The 18,072-nt window shown below is 44.2% G+C and overlaps 1 protein-coding gene across 1 annotated transcript in view; it reads right to left on the bottom strand.

Moving 5' to 3' along the window:
- The window catches only part of ALPK2 (alpha kinase 2), a 28,392-nt gene that overhangs the window by 5,743 nt on the left and 4,577 nt on the right, over nucleotides 1-18,072 (bottom strand). Inside the window, exons 3-10 of the mRNA XM_058044590.1 lie at nucleotides 10,816-12,184; nucleotides 7,528-7,536; nucleotides 4,530-7,369; nucleotides 2,453-2,600; nucleotides 1,643-1,770; nucleotides 1,504-1,539; nucleotides 265-539; nucleotides 57-145 (exon numbers count right to left, since the gene is read on the bottom strand). Coding sequence (XP_057900573.1) covers nucleotides 57-145; nucleotides 265-539; nucleotides 1,504-1,539; nucleotides 1,643-1,770; nucleotides 2,453-2,600; nucleotides 4,530-7,369; nucleotides 7,528-7,536; nucleotides 10,816-12,184 — 4,894 coding nt within the window. The remainder of the gene's footprint in view (nucleotides 1-56; nucleotides 146-264; nucleotides 540-1,503; nucleotides 1,540-1,642; nucleotides 1,771-2,452; nucleotides 2,601-4,529; nucleotides 7,370-7,527; nucleotides 7,537-10,815; nucleotides 12,185-18,072) is intronic.

Below are 18,072 nucleotides of genomic sequence, written 5' to 3' on the forward strand. Positions count from 1 at the left end.
CACAGGATGGTATACATAGGCATATATATGTATATAAAATATATATTTATACTCACTCTGGTACTTCTCCAAAGCCTTCCAAGGGTTCAGCTTCAGCTGCATATAACTTTGCATACTCTCTCGCAGTATTTTGGACATAGCATTCCTGTATTACAACAGACATGCCTATGGGAATATTGCTCAAAACATTCAACAGATCATCTGTTTGAATCTGAGGGCAGCTTTGGCCCACAGGCGTGGATGACGGAGGCCGGGGCAGCTCACCTGCAGCGCCAGGCTGTAGTTCTTCTGCAGCAGCTCGTCGCGGCTCTTGGTGCCGTGGGTGAGGGCGCTGTGCACCTTCAGCACGCAGGGGTGGCCGGGGGCGAAGGCGGGCGCCAGCCCCTGCAGCACGCGGCTGCGGAAGGCTCTGCGGTGCATCCCCTCGCCGAAGTGCAGCCCCTCTGTCATTATTGCTCCGTGCAGTGTCCCACCGAAGTAGCTGGAGCTGAGGGGGTCCTCTCTGAACATCAGCTGCATGAATTCGATTTCTTCCACACCTAAAACACAACAGGAATCTCTGCGGGCACGTGGAGGGGTGGGCATGGGACAGCAGGTGCACCTCTCCAGAGAGGGGGAAAAAATGCTCAGTGGAAGCAGAAATTGTGTTCCTGAGGGCTGGGACCCCAAGCAGCTCCTGAGAGGCAGCTGCTTGCCGGTATCTAAAGCCAGTATGGAGAAAGGTGGCAGCTCAGGATCATAAGGAGAGAAGCCAGAGTGCAGCCCACAAGTCTGTTACAGATGAAATCAAGGAAGACTCTGGATTTCACCGCTTTAAATGTTCATTGGAATCCAAATGCAAAAAAATTCATAAGGGGGAAAAAAGTTAAGCACTGAGAGAAACTAAAACATCCTAACCACACTTCAGGTGTCTCTAATAATAACATTTCAAGGACCATCAGTAAAGAGGATAAATAGGAGAACAGAACTACACAACAAGGAATTCCTTTCAGCTGTCCCTTGCAGTTACCTCTGGTTTAGCCTCTGTACACTATTGCTTCTCTTCAAAGCACAGAGGAAACACTGCACAGATAAGGCCAGAATTAGAACACTCCTTAATTCCACCTCCAATTCTCTGATTAAAAGTTATACAGTGCTGCTACATGAAAAGTCCTGTATTTATTTTGCACAAGGAAATAAATGCTTAATTCTAATTCTTCAAGGGAAAGAAAGAAAAGTCACCATGCCAGCTGAAGACCTGGATCTCTGCAGGCTGTTCAGGAATGACAACCCCACTGGCAAGGCACTATCTTTAGCTGCAGCACAGGCCACATGCCCGGTGTCACTGAACACCAGCTAACACACAGGGAAAGCATTCCAAAGCTCCATGCCTGCCTTGCTCCTGGATACAGTTACACAGCAGGTGACCTGCAAGAACCATGTGTTTGTGCCAAAGAGCTGCCAGTGTGTGTATGTGTGTGTCTCTGTATGATGCCATGCAATGCTACTTCACTTTATATTTACCTTCATAACTCTGTAAACTTGACAGACGCTCCAATACTAGGAGGAAGCAAGAAAAAAATAAGAATTTTGTAGTAAAAAAACTCTGAATGGAAACTGTCGTTGTCATTATTATTAATCAAAACTCTAAACTGGGGTTTACCTGCAGCAGTCAGATGAAACTCAGCAGTCACCTTCCCATACGTGTTATTCAAGCAGCAATAATACATCCCCTGGTCTCGGTAACTGGCTTCAGCTATTTCCAGAGAGACGGGAGAGTCATCCTGGGCACTGCAACAGAGCATTTTGTGCTATCACATATTTTACCTGTTTTCACTGGAAAAAGGGATAAATTTGATCTCTCTGCACCATTTGTTAAGACGCAGCATAATTATTCAGCAGATAATGACATGTATTGATACTACATTTAGTATTGCAATACAACAATCAAAATCAGAAGAGTTAAAACAAGAAGAATCAGAATAGAAAGTTTAAGCAATTCATGCAACTTTTTCTCTCCACTTAAAAGAACATCTAAGAAGAATCCTTCCTACAAAATTTTTGATTTTCTCAGAAGTGAGCATTTTGATGGAAATGTATTTTCTTTCTTTTTTTTTTTTTCTGGATAATCTTAATTTTGCATTTTTGAAGCATTCTAAACAGCTTTTTAAATCAGAATACAGAATTACAAGGAAAATACCAGAATTACAAGGAAAATAACTAATTTCATTAAAATGGAAAGGGTAGATGCTGTTAATGCCCTTAAGAAGCTTTTATTTCCACCCTTCTCTAGGTTAAATGAGGTTCAAACCTCTTTGATATTTTTTTTTTAATTTGGATGACACTGGCTATGAACAAGCTGAGAGGTGATGTAGCACAAACTGTGAGTAATATCAATGCACTGTGAGAAGATCTGCCTCCTATGAACAGCAGTTACCCCGAAACTCCCAGTCCTTCAGAAACATTCCCTTACCTTCTCTGCAGCCGAGCCAGTACCTGGGAATCTTTAGTCCATATAATGGTGGAGTCACCATGAATGTCACCAAACTGACAGCACAGCTTAATACTTCCAGAGCAGTCGGGGAATAACTCTGCTTGGATCTTCTTCAGCAGCCTGGGGGCTTGAAACACAAGAACCACAGTTTAGGATTTGATGACAATTACATTGTTTTGGCATTTTAACATTTCACATTAAGAACACAAATGCTGAAATCCCCGGTAAGTAATTATGACTTCTGGTGTCTCAATACTAATAACTAGTAGAATTTTTTAGCTGATCACAGCCTGGGGAAAAGTCCCAAAAGGTCCTGCCAGCCTGGACCTCTGCTAGGACTTTTCACTGCCTCACAGAACACTCCAGTGTCTTTGCACATGGGCATGGTGCGGGCAGGGGGCTGGAGGGGACTTGGAAAGAAAGGGAATTGACATGGACTTAGAGAAAGGTGTTGGGATCGGCCCCGTGATCATTCAAGTCACTCATCTCTGCTCGATGCAAGAGATGTAAAATGCAAGATGTTTTGTTTCCAACTGTGTTAATTCTGAGCTGTTGCACTCTGAACGAGGTAGCATGGCATGTGCCCCCTCAGGGATCCCATTCCTGCAGATTACAGTGTACTGGTGTTACTCCAGTAACACCCAACTTGAAGGGTCAGGCACACTGCCATGGTTTTCCCCATTCCCAGTTCCAGGCCCCATCCAGTCCAGGTCTCCCCACTGGACTAGCAGTCCCCGAGTCCTGGGGCATGTGAACCACGCTGTATCAGGGCTAAAGTGACACAGACAGGACCTGACAGCTCTAGAAATAGAACTAATGGCTCCAGATTCCTGGCCTGGCCAGCCTTCTCTCCTGCAGCTGAAATACTGCAAAAGAACACTGAGTATATTCCACAGCAACCAAACCAGCCTTCCCATAGTGCCAGGGAAAGGGCCACAACTGTCCTCTAGACCACAGACATACTTCAGTCGAGACTGAGGCAGAGCTGAAACAGGTGAATAAAATTCACTGTTATCTGATGCAGCCTGAATGTTTAAAACATTTTGCAAGTGTAGCCTCAAGCAATGGAAACAGGTCAGGCATTGAAGGAATGTGTCTCTCCTCTCACACATCTGGTTCCCTGGAAAAGGATGCATCTTTGAACAGAGACAAGTCTGGGGTTTTTTAAAATGTGATTAGAAAAAGTAGAAGTCTCATGAGACCGCACAGTAATTTGAGTGTGTGAAAAGCTCCACAAATGTGTAGCTTACCTTTAGTCACTGTTCAGTCTTGCTCTGAACTATTAAATCATTTTATGATGTGAACATGAAATGTCATGTCAGAAGGTAAAAATAAGACCTTGGTCCTTGCAAACTACCCATAGCAACAACAAATCCCTCATCCGCCCAGAGTCACAATCCTGCTACAGTGTTAGCAACCTTTTAGAAACTCTGGCAGCAACCCAGATCTCCTTTCCATTATATGTTTCCTCTGTCAGTTTAATATTGCTCATTTCATCCGTGTCATTTTTGCAGCAGGGCAAAGCAATGCAGAACCAGTCAGAAGTCAGCACACAGGACCTCAAAACATTGTTTATCAGTGGTACCCTACTGCTAACAGTAACACTTGGCTAGTAATAAATCCTTTGGCAACCAAGAGGGGGGAATTGCAGCTGGGAGCTGCAATGCAGGAGCATAACTGGGAACAAGCCCTTTGGGAACAGAACAAGTAGTGGGCTTGCAGCTGCGACGTGGTGTGCAGTTATGTGGTACCATTATGCTGTTCCTCCATGCAAAGTTACTCCAAGAGGCCAATGAGGCAGTGATTATTTTAAATAGGTTACAAAGCTCATGAATTGAATATACTTGCCAGCTGGGAAAAGGGTTCATCTCTGAGGCATGGACACAGCACTCATTACTAAGTGAACAAATCTGGAAATAAAGCTCCATGAGGGCAGGACACCTTTAGCTGACTGAGTCAATCTGAAAGAGGCCTGCAGTGCCTTTCAATAATCTTAATTTTGTACTGTAGCCAGAATGATGGGAAAGGACAGAAAAGAAAAACCATTTTCTCTTACCTTTGCTATCTTTTTTCAAAATGAGTTTCCTTTGCTCTTTTCTATCCTCTTTATGAATCACGCCTCCCTCGCTCTTGCCAGACTTTTTAGCGCAGCTGGTGTCCTTGTTGACACTTCCCCTCTCCTCCAACCTGGGTTTTTTGGACAGAGTTGCTGGTGGTAATTTCTTCTTAGCTCCAGCAGCTGCATGCCCACTCTTTGTTGCGTCCTCTTTACATTTGATGGGCTCAGGCTCTGCAGCAGCCACTGGTATCTGGCAGGATTTTGACCCTTCCTGATTTCTTTGACTTTCCGTGATGACTGGGAATGGATCAAGAGTGGTCCACGCCAAAGAGAATGACGGAGTTCTTCTGCGGGGTGGTTGTTCTTGAAAACGCTGGTTGTTCCCTGAATCAATTGGTGGCAAATTAACTAAACCCCTTACCACACTCTCTTCTGTCCTGACTTCCTCCATTTTATCATACTCAGTGGACTTAACTGAATTCTCAGCCTCAGCTATCTTGCTGGAAGGGATCAAGTCAGGACAAGGCTGCTCTGTGTTAATATTCACAATCTGTTTTGGAGCCCGGGAGCCAGTCAAAGTGTGCAAAGGAGCCTTTGCTTCAGCTTCATCTGGGTTATATTCAATAGCTCTTGGAATCTCATGGTCGTTTTCACCCAAGGCTGCTTCTCCTTTGCTTTCTCCAGGGACCCTCTGTAACAGACCCTTCAACGGCATGCAGGAAATTTCCAATGTAGTTAAATTTCCGTTTACTTTGACTCCAGTTTGTATGGTTTTGACTCCAGTTTTTCCCTCATTTCTTGTGGCAGGACACGCCACTGCAGATGCACTGGGAAGGCCCTCTGAGTGGCTTACAGATGTGGGGAAGGGCAGGGTTTTGTTTCCAAGCAGCTGTTGGGAATGCAGCCAATCCTGGGCGCCTCCATCCTCCCCACCTGCTGTGCTGTGGTGCTCACTCGGAGCCTCCCTGGGCAGCGGGGCGCTGGCTGATGTTACACTTCCAGCTGCATAGGTGGGAGTTTTTGAAGAATCTATTTTTAACCCTTCATCAGACCTGAAGGTGCTGTCAACAGAAAATGAATGCTGTTCTGCTGTATTACAAGGGGAAGCTGCAATCTGACTCTCTGAAACCTGACTAACTCCTGAGTCACAGGAAGCTTCAGCCCTGTGTTCCTCAGGTATGCAAATCTCTGTCTGTTCTCCTCCTGGTTTACTTGGTTCACAGCTGGGCACTTCTAGATAAAAATCTCTTAAAAATGGCTCCCCAAAAGGGGGAGAGACTGCCCCTTCTTGTTTTGCTATTTCTGGCAGTTGGTCTGTATTTTGGGGTAGATTCTTATGTGCTATGGTTTCATGAATCTGAATTAAACTAGGCAATTGCATTACATTACTGTTTTTCTGTGCATTAGGAACAATTTGAAAATCCTGACAGCCATTATTTTTTGAAAGATGGTAGCCGTCAGAATTAGTGAAATTTGGTGCACTCAAGCCTGAATGATTTTCTTTTTCTTGTAAATTCACTACACAACTTTTATGTACGGAGTTAACAGAAGAGTGTTCTGCATGTGTAAACTGGCTGGTATTTTCACTGGGGAAAATGTCTTCCAATTCAGGGAAATAAGCCAGTTCTCCCCTCACTGGATAGCAGTCTGTAAAATGACAGCCTTCTCCAGGTATAGACTCATTTGTCATGGGTGTGTTGTATTCAGTGTGAAGTAACTGTCCAACTGTCCCATGTGATATATCTGATAAGTCAGCTTTGGGACATGCTAAATTACCACTCTGAGTACTTTGTAACCCTTGAGGAGAATCTGCTTCGCATGTTTGGGCAGCACTATTAACAGCAGGCTTCCCTTCCCAAGCCACAGTGGATCCATTCCTGCCCGTGGCCATTGGCTTCGGCTCCAAGCACTCCTGGGTACTTAGGAGGACACTGCTTGCTGAAACACAAATGGATGGTGTTTCCCTGTCATTCCCAGTGCCAGAATTCAGACAGACACCATCTGTTCCTACCACTTGTGCAAGACAAATGTTTCCTATGGATGCACTCTCACATGCTGCAGCTCTCTGCAGGAGGATATCAGAAACATTGCAGTCGGCCTTCTCAGCTCTGGGGTTTTGAGCTGGTTCTGTGATGGGCCCCTGCTCTTCTATCAAATCCACTGGCAAAGGACGATTGGAACAGGTCTCCTGCACAAAGTCCAGTTCTGTGACTTTGATATCTGTCTGCCCTGTACCTAAACTTGGGATGCCTCTGCTTTCAAATGGGATTTGATAGTCTGAGTCATCTTCATGAAGAAGTTTCCACAGCTTGTCATGCACTGCAGATATATCAGCATCTCCTTTGCACTCAGGTTCTCCAGATTCCAGGACTGACTTGGGATTAGCTTCAGACACAGCCTCATCGGCTGATTGGCTGCAGAGAATATCTGGGTTACTGCTCTCATGTATGTCAAGCCCAGGCCTCTGCTCTCCCTCCCCTGGCTCATCACACAGCTTTGCAGAAGAGAGAACAGCACACAAGCGTTCCTGTTTATCAGGAAGAGAGTCCATATCCCATAGAGGAAAAGGAGAAATGTTATTCTTTGACATTTTGCCATTCCTAATAATTTCTTGTCCGGAGAAGACCTGTTGGTGACAACCTTCTCTCTTTTCACAAGGAGCACAGCGAAGAGAAGAGGTCTGTAAATCTGCATTCTTCACTTGCAGCGTGTTTTCAGTAGAGAGCTGGCTGGTGCCTGCACTCTCACAAGTGCTGAGGATGCCTTCCCTTTCTGCGCTCGGCTCCATACAGAGGTTCTCACAATTCTGGGTAACACTTTTAAGATTAGCACCTTGACTCTTCAAAGAAGGAGAATAGAGCAATGTAATTAAAAATTAGAACTACAGCTTGACACAGGCCTAAAGACTTGCATTTTTTTAACTTTTTTTTTTTTTATATTTGTCAATAATCAAATTTCTGACTTGTAATTATCAACATAAAGGATTGAAATCAACCTCCTGGGTCTGAGTCTGAAAGTGTTGCTCCTTAGAGAAGGATTTGTAATGAAGCTAATAAATTTTACCTCACAGTTTCTCACTGTTTTTTAAGCAGAAATGGTTTTGCAAGGTAATTTTCCTTTGCAAGCAAAGCCGCCATGTTATATTTATATCGCTCTGTTTGTACAAAGGGAGTGTAACAAGCAATCCCTAGAATACAGACTCACTGTCTCTGGGTCTCAGCTCCCTCAAATCCACTACATTTGGGAGTGCTTTTACTTTATATTGTTCTGCAGCAATCCGCCTTAGTGGATCTTGCCACTTCCCTGTTTCATGCAATGCCACTCAAATTCCCCTTTCCTAAAATGATGCTCCCTTTTAAATGGCACACCTGCCCTGGAGTAGCTGAAATACCTCAATATCTGTAGTTATTTCATCTGCTTTAGACAGGTGAAACAAAAGACCTGAGCTGTGCTTGGTCTGAGAGTGACAGGCACATCCTGCCAGCCTCCTGCTGTTCTTGCTCAAAAGACAGAAAAAGAGGAAGAACTACAATATTTTAAAGGCCAGAAAGTGAGTCATCTGCCAACAACACAGAGCAACAGGCTGACCATGCACAGCTGTCAGGAGCCCATGCTCCAAAGCGGTACAGATTTTCTAAGGGATTTTTTCTTGGTGTGTCTCCCAGGAAAGACTGGAGCCAACTTAAGACATGGGCAACAAAATGGGATGTTAACTGTCATTCCTAGGGTAGATCCCACTGAATGAGCAGGACTGGTGTCATGAGCTGCAGTGACTCCGCTCAGGACTCCCCTACTTGCTCTGACACAGAGCTACAGCCGCTCAGGCCCGGACCGTTCCCTCGCAGCACCGAGCTCTCATCTCAGCCAGACACCCAATTACCTGTGTCAGTTCTGCTTCTCTCCTCTTTGGATAACAAAATTCAAAATTGTCTACAAGTGACAGAAATCTGTCTTGGCAAGGTCAAACCAAGTATCTCTCAGATTTTATGTGAATAGGCTGTTCTGATATGGAAAAAACCAGAATAATGGCTCTGTAACCCAGGAGTGACAGCAGCACCTTGTGCCGAGAGTGCTGAACATTGACCACTGACAGGGACCCAAGGGTGCTGACCACTGAACTCTGACAGGAACAGGGCTCTGGCTGAACACTGAACTCTGACAGGAACAGGGTGCTGGCTGACTGCTAACAGAACCAGATTCTCATGACACCCAGAAAAGCCTCCTGGCTCTCTGCACACTATGTAACATCACACAGCTGGCACTTTGGTGTCTTGGAACTATTATTAATGAAGCTGCTCTGAAGCAGCAGGTAATTAAAGAATTTCACCTGAGGCTAGGCCATGAGGTCATGAAAGGAGTGAGGAGCCTCGCACTTTAACTATCTAATGGAAGGAGAGTCACTCAGCACAGCAGGTGCTGCACAAGACACACTGCAAAGGTTGTTCCAGTTCGAACTCTCGGTGCCACGGGGAAGTGTAAATCCTTGGGTCATTAGTGCTGATCCCGTGGCTGCTCTGTACCCCTCAGCAGACCCGATTCCCATATGGACAGGGAAAATATCCCACCCTTCCAAAGTGGTCAGCTGCGGGCTTGCTGCGAGCCCCTCCCCTGGCTCCCGCAGAGCAGTCTCACTCGGGGCTCCAGCAAGCCCCCAGGGTACTTCTACAGAAACCTGTGTGCAGCAATAGATTTGCTCTAACCTCTCTTCGATTACACAGGCAGATTTCTGAGGAGTTTCTGGCTTACTATATGGGTGCTGTGAGAAGCTGTCCACGTTTTTCTAGTGCTCCAAAAAAGGGAGCAGTATTCAGGCGGGATGCTTTTGCTTGGCTCATTTTCAAGACCACATAATTTTGAAGCTACACCTGAATTTCACTGTCATACACACATGTTTAAAAATAGGGTTTGGTGTGTGCCCAGCTCTCATCCTTTTGTGTACACCAATAGTAATTTTTTATCCAGTGAAGAGTTTTGGCCATGGAAATGCAGACTTACTGACTAGGCACAATAAGACTTTAAGGGGCTGCTCTGAAATTTGTGCCAGGCACCTGACAGCTGCTCTTGGCTTAGAGGCTTCTGGGATTTAAATTATTGCATTGGACTTGGGGAAAAGAAAGCAAACACAGCCTCTGGCAAACCACGGCCATACACCCTGTCAGGAAGCTCTGAGAAGATTCATTCCAGGGAGGGGTATTCCCCATCACAAGGACATCATGTGCTCCTCAGATGGGGTTGGAATTTTATGTACCATAAAACCAGAGAAACCTATGAGCATTTTTCAGGAAGAAGAATTCAGTGATTTCTGACTGCTGAAGACACCCCAGTGGTGAGATTAAAGTCCCTCTACTGTGACACTACAGAACTGGGAGATATTTTTCCCAAATGATCAGACAAAGAAAAGCATGTGCAACTGGAAAAAAAAATTTTTGTGACAAAGGAGTTTTTTTCTGTGCAATTAGCTACACAGCTTCAAGCTAGAAAAACTGGTGACAATAAGATGATTCATGATTTAATAGTGTTTCTATATCTTGAGTCCTTACAGTGTGAAATAAAAATGATGATTCAATTTTCCTACTTAGGAAAACTGGTAGAGTATCATATCAGTCTCTACAACTGTAGTGATTTCTCCAGATCATTTTCTACCAACAGTGTAAAACATGCAAGTACATGGACAGTACCACAGGGGTTTTAACTTTTAATTGGTTTGTATGTGTCAACTGTAACATCCAAGTCTTTCATTGTTTTATTTTTAAAAATCACAGAGCTCCATTCACCTGTGTAACATGAACTCTCTGCATTGAATTCCCTTCATTGTTAAAAAACCAGAGCAAACCCCTGCTGATTTGGTTTCGGTTTCCAGCACCATTGGTGGAGGATGGTTTTGTTTCTTGCATATAGATTGAAAAGAAAATAAATGAAAGCATTCTCTGCTCAAATACCAACAGGTATTTGAGAAACTTTCTGGGTAGAAAGAAGCATTACTTTGCTAAGACCTGTGCAATACCCTCCATATCAGATTTCTCTATCCAGCTGTCCAGAGGCCCATTAGTGCCTCTCACCATTATCAGGCTCACTCTATAATTAGAACAGCTTAGGCTTTACTTGGGCCTTTTCTAAACCCAGATTTCCCTCCCAGCCGTAGCTGTCATTCAGAAGTACATGAATAGTATCTTTCAAAGTAATTTTGATTTTACAGTATTTTGTGACAAACAGGAATAAATTGCATTGAGTTCAGCAGAGCAGCTCTTTGTGTTAAAAGATAAAGATGTTACTTACCCCAAACGCGATGTTCTCATCTGGCACCTGGTTTTGCTCAGACGGCCCCCGAGTCCTTTTCCTTTCCCAGTGACTGTCTTTATCTGCCTCTTCTGTGGGACACAGAGCAGCCTGCATTTGCACACTCTCTGCTTCCTCGGGAGTCTGTGCTGAACAGACACCTTCCTGACTGGGAGACGGAGCTCTGGATTCCCTGCCTGCTGCTGCAGCCTGGAAAGACTGTCCTATAGTACTTACATATCTGCAAAGTTCTATAGGGTTTAACAGCTTGAAAAGGTTTCTCCTCAGACTTTCTGTTAAGGTACAGACAGCGTGCTGTGCATTTTCCTCTGGCACATTCCTCCTCCCCTCCTCCAGCAGCAGTGAGCTTTCCCCCAGCACGTCCCCATCGGGGCTGGTTTCTGTCCTTGTCCCCGAAGCCTGATCGGGGCAAGCAGCACCTGTGCCATGGGCAGAGCAATCTACCTGGGCAGGGACAGTGTCCGTGGGCTCTGGTCCGTCCCTTGAGGAACCTGCAGCCAGAGGGTCACTTCCATTAGTCTCTTCCTCACTTCTGGGATGTTCATTTCCAGTGGCTGCAGAAGCAACATGCGCTTGATTCTTCTCTTTGTCTTTCAAAATGGCACTTTTATCTCGGTGCTGTCCAACAGTGAGAGTCATCTCTGTCTGCAGAGCTGACTGGCTGTACATAGAGGGGTCTCTCCTTACGTTTACTCCTTTGATTTTTGACTGATGCTCACAGAAGCCAATGGGGGTATCCATAGGCGTAGTGTTATCTGACACTTGGAACACACAAGGCATTTCACTGAGGAAGTAAGCACACCCATCACAGTCCTTACCCACTTTTAGATCATCTTCATCGCTTTCCAGTAAAAATTCTAATTTCTTTCTCCAGATTTCATCTTCATGCACTGTAAGCACATCTGAACATTCAAAGTACTCCAGGTCATCATCAGACAAGTCATCACTTACGCTTGTTAGTTTCTCTGAATAAATCTCCACAACAGCAGCAGAATTTTCAGAGTCATATTTTCCAAAATCAGTGAGATTACCTTGGAAAGTGTCTGCCTGCTCACCCAGCAGGGAATTCCTGCTTAGAGGTCTGCCCAGCCCAGTCCTTTTACATGCCTGGACATCGGCCAGAGACTGAGGAGATCCAGAGTCTTGTGTGTTAAGGCAACAGTTGCCTGTGTGACAAGTGGTTACATCTGTGGGGTGGGAAGGCACCTGCCTGCTGCAGTATTCCTCTGCTCTTCCAGCAGTGACATCAACCACACCGTTAAAATGAAGCAGGTCATCACTATCCTCTGACAAATCCCTCAGGCAGGAAAAAGTTGCCTGGGATTTAACTACATTCTTAACATCCATGTTGTCTTCTGTGTTAGGCAAGTGTCTTGAGGGATTTCTCAAGTGGAGACAAAACTCCTGCTTTGCTGAGTTTCTCAAGCAGTAAATGAATGATTTTTGAAGAGTCAGAACCTGATGAAATCAACACAGTCTCACCCTCACAGGGGGAACTCTTGCATTGTTCAAAATGTTTCCCATTTTCCTCATTCTACCCTGAAGACTGTCACGAGTTCATTTAGGACAACAACAAATTCTGCGCAAGTTTTGTTCTTTGTATGTGGTTCTGGGTCAAGAAAAGTCATTCTAGCTCTCAATGAAGTGCAGATCTTGTTCTGTGCACCTGCAAGTAAAAGAAACGCAAAGCTTAAAATTACTTCTGAAATGGCTATAGGTATTTTCTAAAAGGTGGTCAGTTGACACATATTTGCAAGCACTTTCAAAATAAGAAATCATTATTTAAGACCCAAGATCAGACGTTAAGGCAGTAACCCTAACCCGGCTGTCTATGCAATGACACTTACTGGCAGCACATTGCAAGTGTCTGGAGTGATCTGTGCTAGGAGAACAAAACCCTGAGCACACCCACACACGCGTGTGGCACCTCGACAGGGGCTCTAGTACACAGCCTTTCACCTTTTCTAAATGCAAACAGGAACCTGCAGACAATGTACATTTCCACACGGACACCACTGCTACAGCTACCTGCTGCTTTGGTGGTCACATTGGCACAACAGCAGGCTATTCCTTGGATTGGCATCATAGGGACATAAATCTCAAACTCTGTTTGTAGAAATGCCCAGAACAACCAGCCTGCTTAGACTTTATAGGGCAATTTCTGTTTAAAGCAATTCTCTTGTGCTCTGGCTTGATATTTGTCATTCCTGTGCTGAAAGAACATGAAATGAGGCGGGCTTGCTTCAATTTCCTGCTCATATCAAGTTTTCCCCTCAAGCAGGTATGCAGTAGCACAGTGGTGTGGCAATGCTGAATTCACATAAAATCCAAGTGAGATACACCAAAAGGCTTCCACTGGCTGAATCCAAAGAAATGTGGAATAATTTCTCTCTTCCTGTAACAAAGCCCCTGTTTCCCTAGCATTCCCAAATGTTAGTATTTTAGATACTTGAGAAGCTTTTGTACACTGCTAGGAGCACTCTGGTTCATCAGTCACCTTGGAAAAGGTGTGACATGGTAGCACTGGAAAAGTACTGTAGCAGTTTTGAGTCAATTTGACCTCCTGAAGGATGCCAGACTAAGGGCTCTGAAAAAAAGTGACTACATTTATTCCAGAATTAGTGAAAAGCAGTAGGAAAAGCTTTCTTGCCATGTAATCCAATGAAGTAATTTAAAAACACCTCTGTTCCTTCTCCTTTTCCTTCTCCCTGCTTGTGCTGGAATGATGCTTCCAGCCGGTGTCCCTGCCCGGCCCCAGCGCTGCCTGCAGAGCAGGGCCCAGCTCGGCGCCACGGGAGGGAGAGAGCGGGAGCGGGATGGAGCCCGTGGGTGACACAGCAGCGGCTGCCCTCTGCCTCTCCCTAAAGAGCACCAAGCTGCCAGAGATACCTTAGCTCCCTTTGGGGAAACCTGCCACCAGCACCTCTTCCACAGTCACCTGGCTGGTGAAAAGTGGGGAACAGGAAGGACACAACATCAGATGTGTGACAGACACTTTGAGTCCATGTACGGCAAGGAGCCCAGACAAACAGCACGCGGGGCAACCAAAGCGGCCTTTCTGATCTCACTGCTTCCCTTTTCAACTCCAATGAATATATTTAACAGGACAAAAACAGAGCAGTAGGGATTCATCTTTTCCTCATCCATTGTATTACAGTACCATGGAAATACCCTTCAGAGTTCAGCCTCTCCTCATTAGGCAAATATGCATTTGTCTAATGTTTCCTGTTGCATTCTTTCAATGCTTCTCTCATTTTTGTTTTCAGAAGACCAGATGGCTCTCTCCTCTCTTTTGGAGGTTGCAAATTATTTTAAAAGCAGGTAATTTCCCCAGCTGAAAAGAGCTCTGGCAACATGTTCTTAATGCAGATTGACTAATGCAGAGCCTTTACTAAAGCCATTGTACTAGACAGTTATCATTGCCTCAGTTAGGCTGCACTCTGACATTGAGGGGAAAAGAGCTGTCAAGATTTCTCCATATGAAAATTACATTGGGTTTCCATGCACTGTCAGACACAACCACAGAAATGAAAGCAAAATAACATTTCAGGAGAAAACTGCATGGGTTTCCACCCAAGACAAAGAGATACTATTTTTTTACATCTGGGAGGAAAGTAGAAAGCATTAAGATTTTTTAAAAATCCAATTACTGAATTTAGACATAAACTGGAAAGAGAACTTCTAGTACGATACCCTCTCAGCTCATCAGGAAAACTTGTGACAGAGGATGCACAGTGAAATTCACAAAGGGAAGAGGAATGGGAGAGACCATGGTAATTTACCATCAGCTATTGACCAGTAACCTGAAATGAACTCACTTCCCGATAAACTGGGAGTTGAACACTTGCTGGCAGAAGACATGAGGACATGCCAGGGTGCTGTGGCTGCTTGTCCCAGCTCTCACTCTGAAAACCAATGATGTTACTTGCTGAATCAGGCCCTGGCTCACAACAGGAGGCACTTGAAGCCCAGCCACACAGGAGGAATTCACACACCGGGTTTGAGCAGGTCACGGCAGGAAGTATGCCTGCTTTGGCTCTCAAATCTTCTGTAAACAGATTTTCCATTTCGGACTGATCAGAACCATGGGGAATTTTTATGGTAGCCCTTGAGGCAAATGAAAGACAAGTTCATGCTCAGCAGTGCCTGGGAACTGAGATTCAGGGAGAACAAAGCTGGGAGCAGCATGAGAACAGCAACCTGACAACTGTGCTTGGGTGTGATTGAGGAGAAATACTGAACCGATGCAAACCTGCAACAGTCAGATTAACAAAGCAGCAAGAGACAGATGGAGCTGCTTCACCAAAACCCTTTGATGGCAGGAAGTTATCAGGGTTTGTGAAAAATAATCCATTTCAAATAGTAGTTAACAAAAGAATGGCTGGGAAAAGCATCAAAATGGCTAAAACAATCACTCAACATTTCTGTAAGGCATATATATAATAAAACAAATTCAAGTCAATTTCCAGAAGAGGTTTTTCATTTAAAATTCATACTTTGTCATAATTCCACACTGGTTGTGAAAAGTCTATTCACTCTTCATAATGAAAGTATTGTCTGAAATTCCAATTCTAAATATAAAATTTGACTGTTCAATATTATCTTCCTTGAAATGACATCACTCCTAATTGAACCTTATTTTTATACATTATTAAATATGTTCAATATTTGATAATTTATTTCAACTGAGATCAAAACAGTTTTGAATTACACTTTAACATGGAAGGAAAAAATTTTAAATTATTTTATATTTTGTAGGTAGTTCTGGTGACAAAGCCACTTCTGGTGATTTCAGAGGGATTATTCCTAATGTCAGAAAAAAAATTAACTAACAAAAAATATAAACTTGATTAAACTTAAAAAGTGGCCATTAAATTTTCTCTCTTGCATCACATTTTTCCTACTTTATTAAATTATTACCAAAACAAAAATCCTCCTGTGAAAAATGACCAGATAATACTGGCTTTTGCATTTAAGTATTAGCCTATGCATGCTGTTAGTGATTATAACTATTTAGAAATAGTATCAATTGTAACTGGTTTTAGCTGCATGTTAATATAACCTATCAGCTAAAGTATGCACTGTGTTGCTCATAGAAATAGCAGTGTAATGAATATAATAGCTATGTATCACTTATGGAAATAATAGTGTGATGAATGTACTGTGTTACAGACCTTAGCAAAACATAAGATGTGGAAAAAAGGCTTTTGTGTAACCAAAACCAGTGCAAGGCCATCCACTGACCAACCTGTCCAAGTGATAAGGTAACCATGACACAAACCAGAGCACAATTAGAGAATACCGTGTTAAAATTAAGGAGGGCATACTAAAATCTTATCAGAGGATGCGAAACAGCAGGATGGAGACACAAAAAGAAATAAAATATATTGACCTGACACCCAGCATGTCATGCAGATAAGCTGGAGTATGAAGAAGTCAAACAAAGGAGTTCCCAAAACATCAGAAAGTTCAAAAGAACGTTTGAATAATGCATGAAACACAAGAATATGTATGTATCTTATTGATGTAACTGTAAAAGATAACATTGTCTGTATGCCCCCCCCCAGCACTGGAAATATTGTCCTTTTTTATCCTAATACTATTACTATCATTATTATTATTATCATTAAACTTTTAAAAACTGTAAGCAGTGATTTCTGTTTTTCACATTCTTTGTAAGCAATTTTATAATCACAGAAATTATTTCTACAGGAAGCTTATGCATTTTAGCAAGCCAGAAGTGAATTTGTGCCTTTCTGTGAGGTTCATGTCCTCTAGAGTCAGTGGGAAAATACCCTTTATGACCTCTCTGAAGCATTTTTCTTTTATTTCAGATCTATTCACGGAGTGATCTGTGTTTTGTGTGCAGGCCCTCCTCGGCCCACGCCCTTTTCGGCAGGATTCCCGGCTGTCTTGGAGCAGCGCTCTCTGTCCCTGCCCTTGCTGGCCAGCTCCCGCTACCAGAGCAGCCCCGCGCGTTCCCACGGCGCGGTGAGCCCCTGGCCAATGCCCCCCCTGGATGGAGCCCAGCGGCGACCCCAGGGCTCCCACTCAGAGAGGCCCTGCCAAGGAGCTGCCTCTGGCCCGCCCGGCCCAGGAGAGGGAAGGGAGAGGCTGAGCGCCTTCTCAGCACAACACCGGGCAGTGACACTGACAGTGCCACAGCGGCTCACCCTGCGAAACAGCCTTTCATCAACCAGCGCTCCGGGCTCTCTGCACCGAGCTGACAGCACTGCCGGGACGCCTGAACCATGAGAGAGAGCTCCAGAAACACCGTGTGCCGCAGGCACGTGGACCGTGGCTGCAGGAACTGAGCTGCTGCTGGCCACACCAATCCTGTCAGAAGCCCTTGCCTGCAGTGATCACGGATTAACTTTCACCAGAGCTGTACACGCAAGAAGGCAAGCCTTCCTCCTGAGGAGGATGTGGGTGTGAGCCACACACAGTCTGCTCTCCTCAAGTGCTTCTCCAGCAGACAGATCCTGTTTAGAGAGTCAGTGCTTGTGTGCTTTGCCTTTTTTCATCTGAGCTTTTTGGTCTGAGACAACTCCCCAGCTGCCAGCTGAGCTTCCTACTATGGCCTCCATTCCACAGGCTGAACTTTGGAATCTGCAGTTATTCTTTTGCAACATAATTATATCCTATCCTACCCTACCCCATCCCATCCCACCCTACCCACTACTGTTCTTAGATTTAGCAAAAGCTCTTTCTCCACCTCCCTGAGCATACATTATACATTCCCATACATCCCTTTAAGAGATGTTTTACTGGCAAACCACAAATAAATATAATATATTTTGTCAGTATAATTAGACTTCATGTAAGATGAACATGAATTATTTCCAAACCAAACCACCAATAACCAGAGAACTTGTCTTGATGATGAACAGAAATGGTTATATAGTACACAGATCCAACCAGAAAGCTTGCTGGTATGAACAGCAGGATATAAGAAATGTTGATTAAAGGAACAGAAAGCAGGGAAAGCAGGAAAGAAAGAAAGAAAGTAGGAAAGGAAGGAAAGAAAGACGAAAGAAAGAAAGACAGAAAGAAAGACAGAAAGAAAGACAGAAAGAAAGAAAGACAGAAGAAAAGAAAGACAGAAAGAAAGAAAGACAGAAAGAAAGACAGAAAGAAAGAAGAAAGAGAGAGAGAAAGAGAGAGAGAGAGAGAGAAAGAGAGAAAGAGAGAAAGAGAGAAAGAGAGAAAGAGAGAAAGAGAGAAAGAGAGAAAGAGAGAGAGA

Source organism: Melospiza georgiana, chromosome Z, assembly GCF_028018845.1.
Source record: "Melospiza georgiana isolate bMelGeo1 chromosome Z, bMelGeo1.pri, whole genome shotgun sequence".
Classification (NCBI taxonomy): Eukaryota; Metazoa; Chordata; class Aves; order Passeriformes; family Passerellidae; genus Melospiza; species Melospiza georgiana.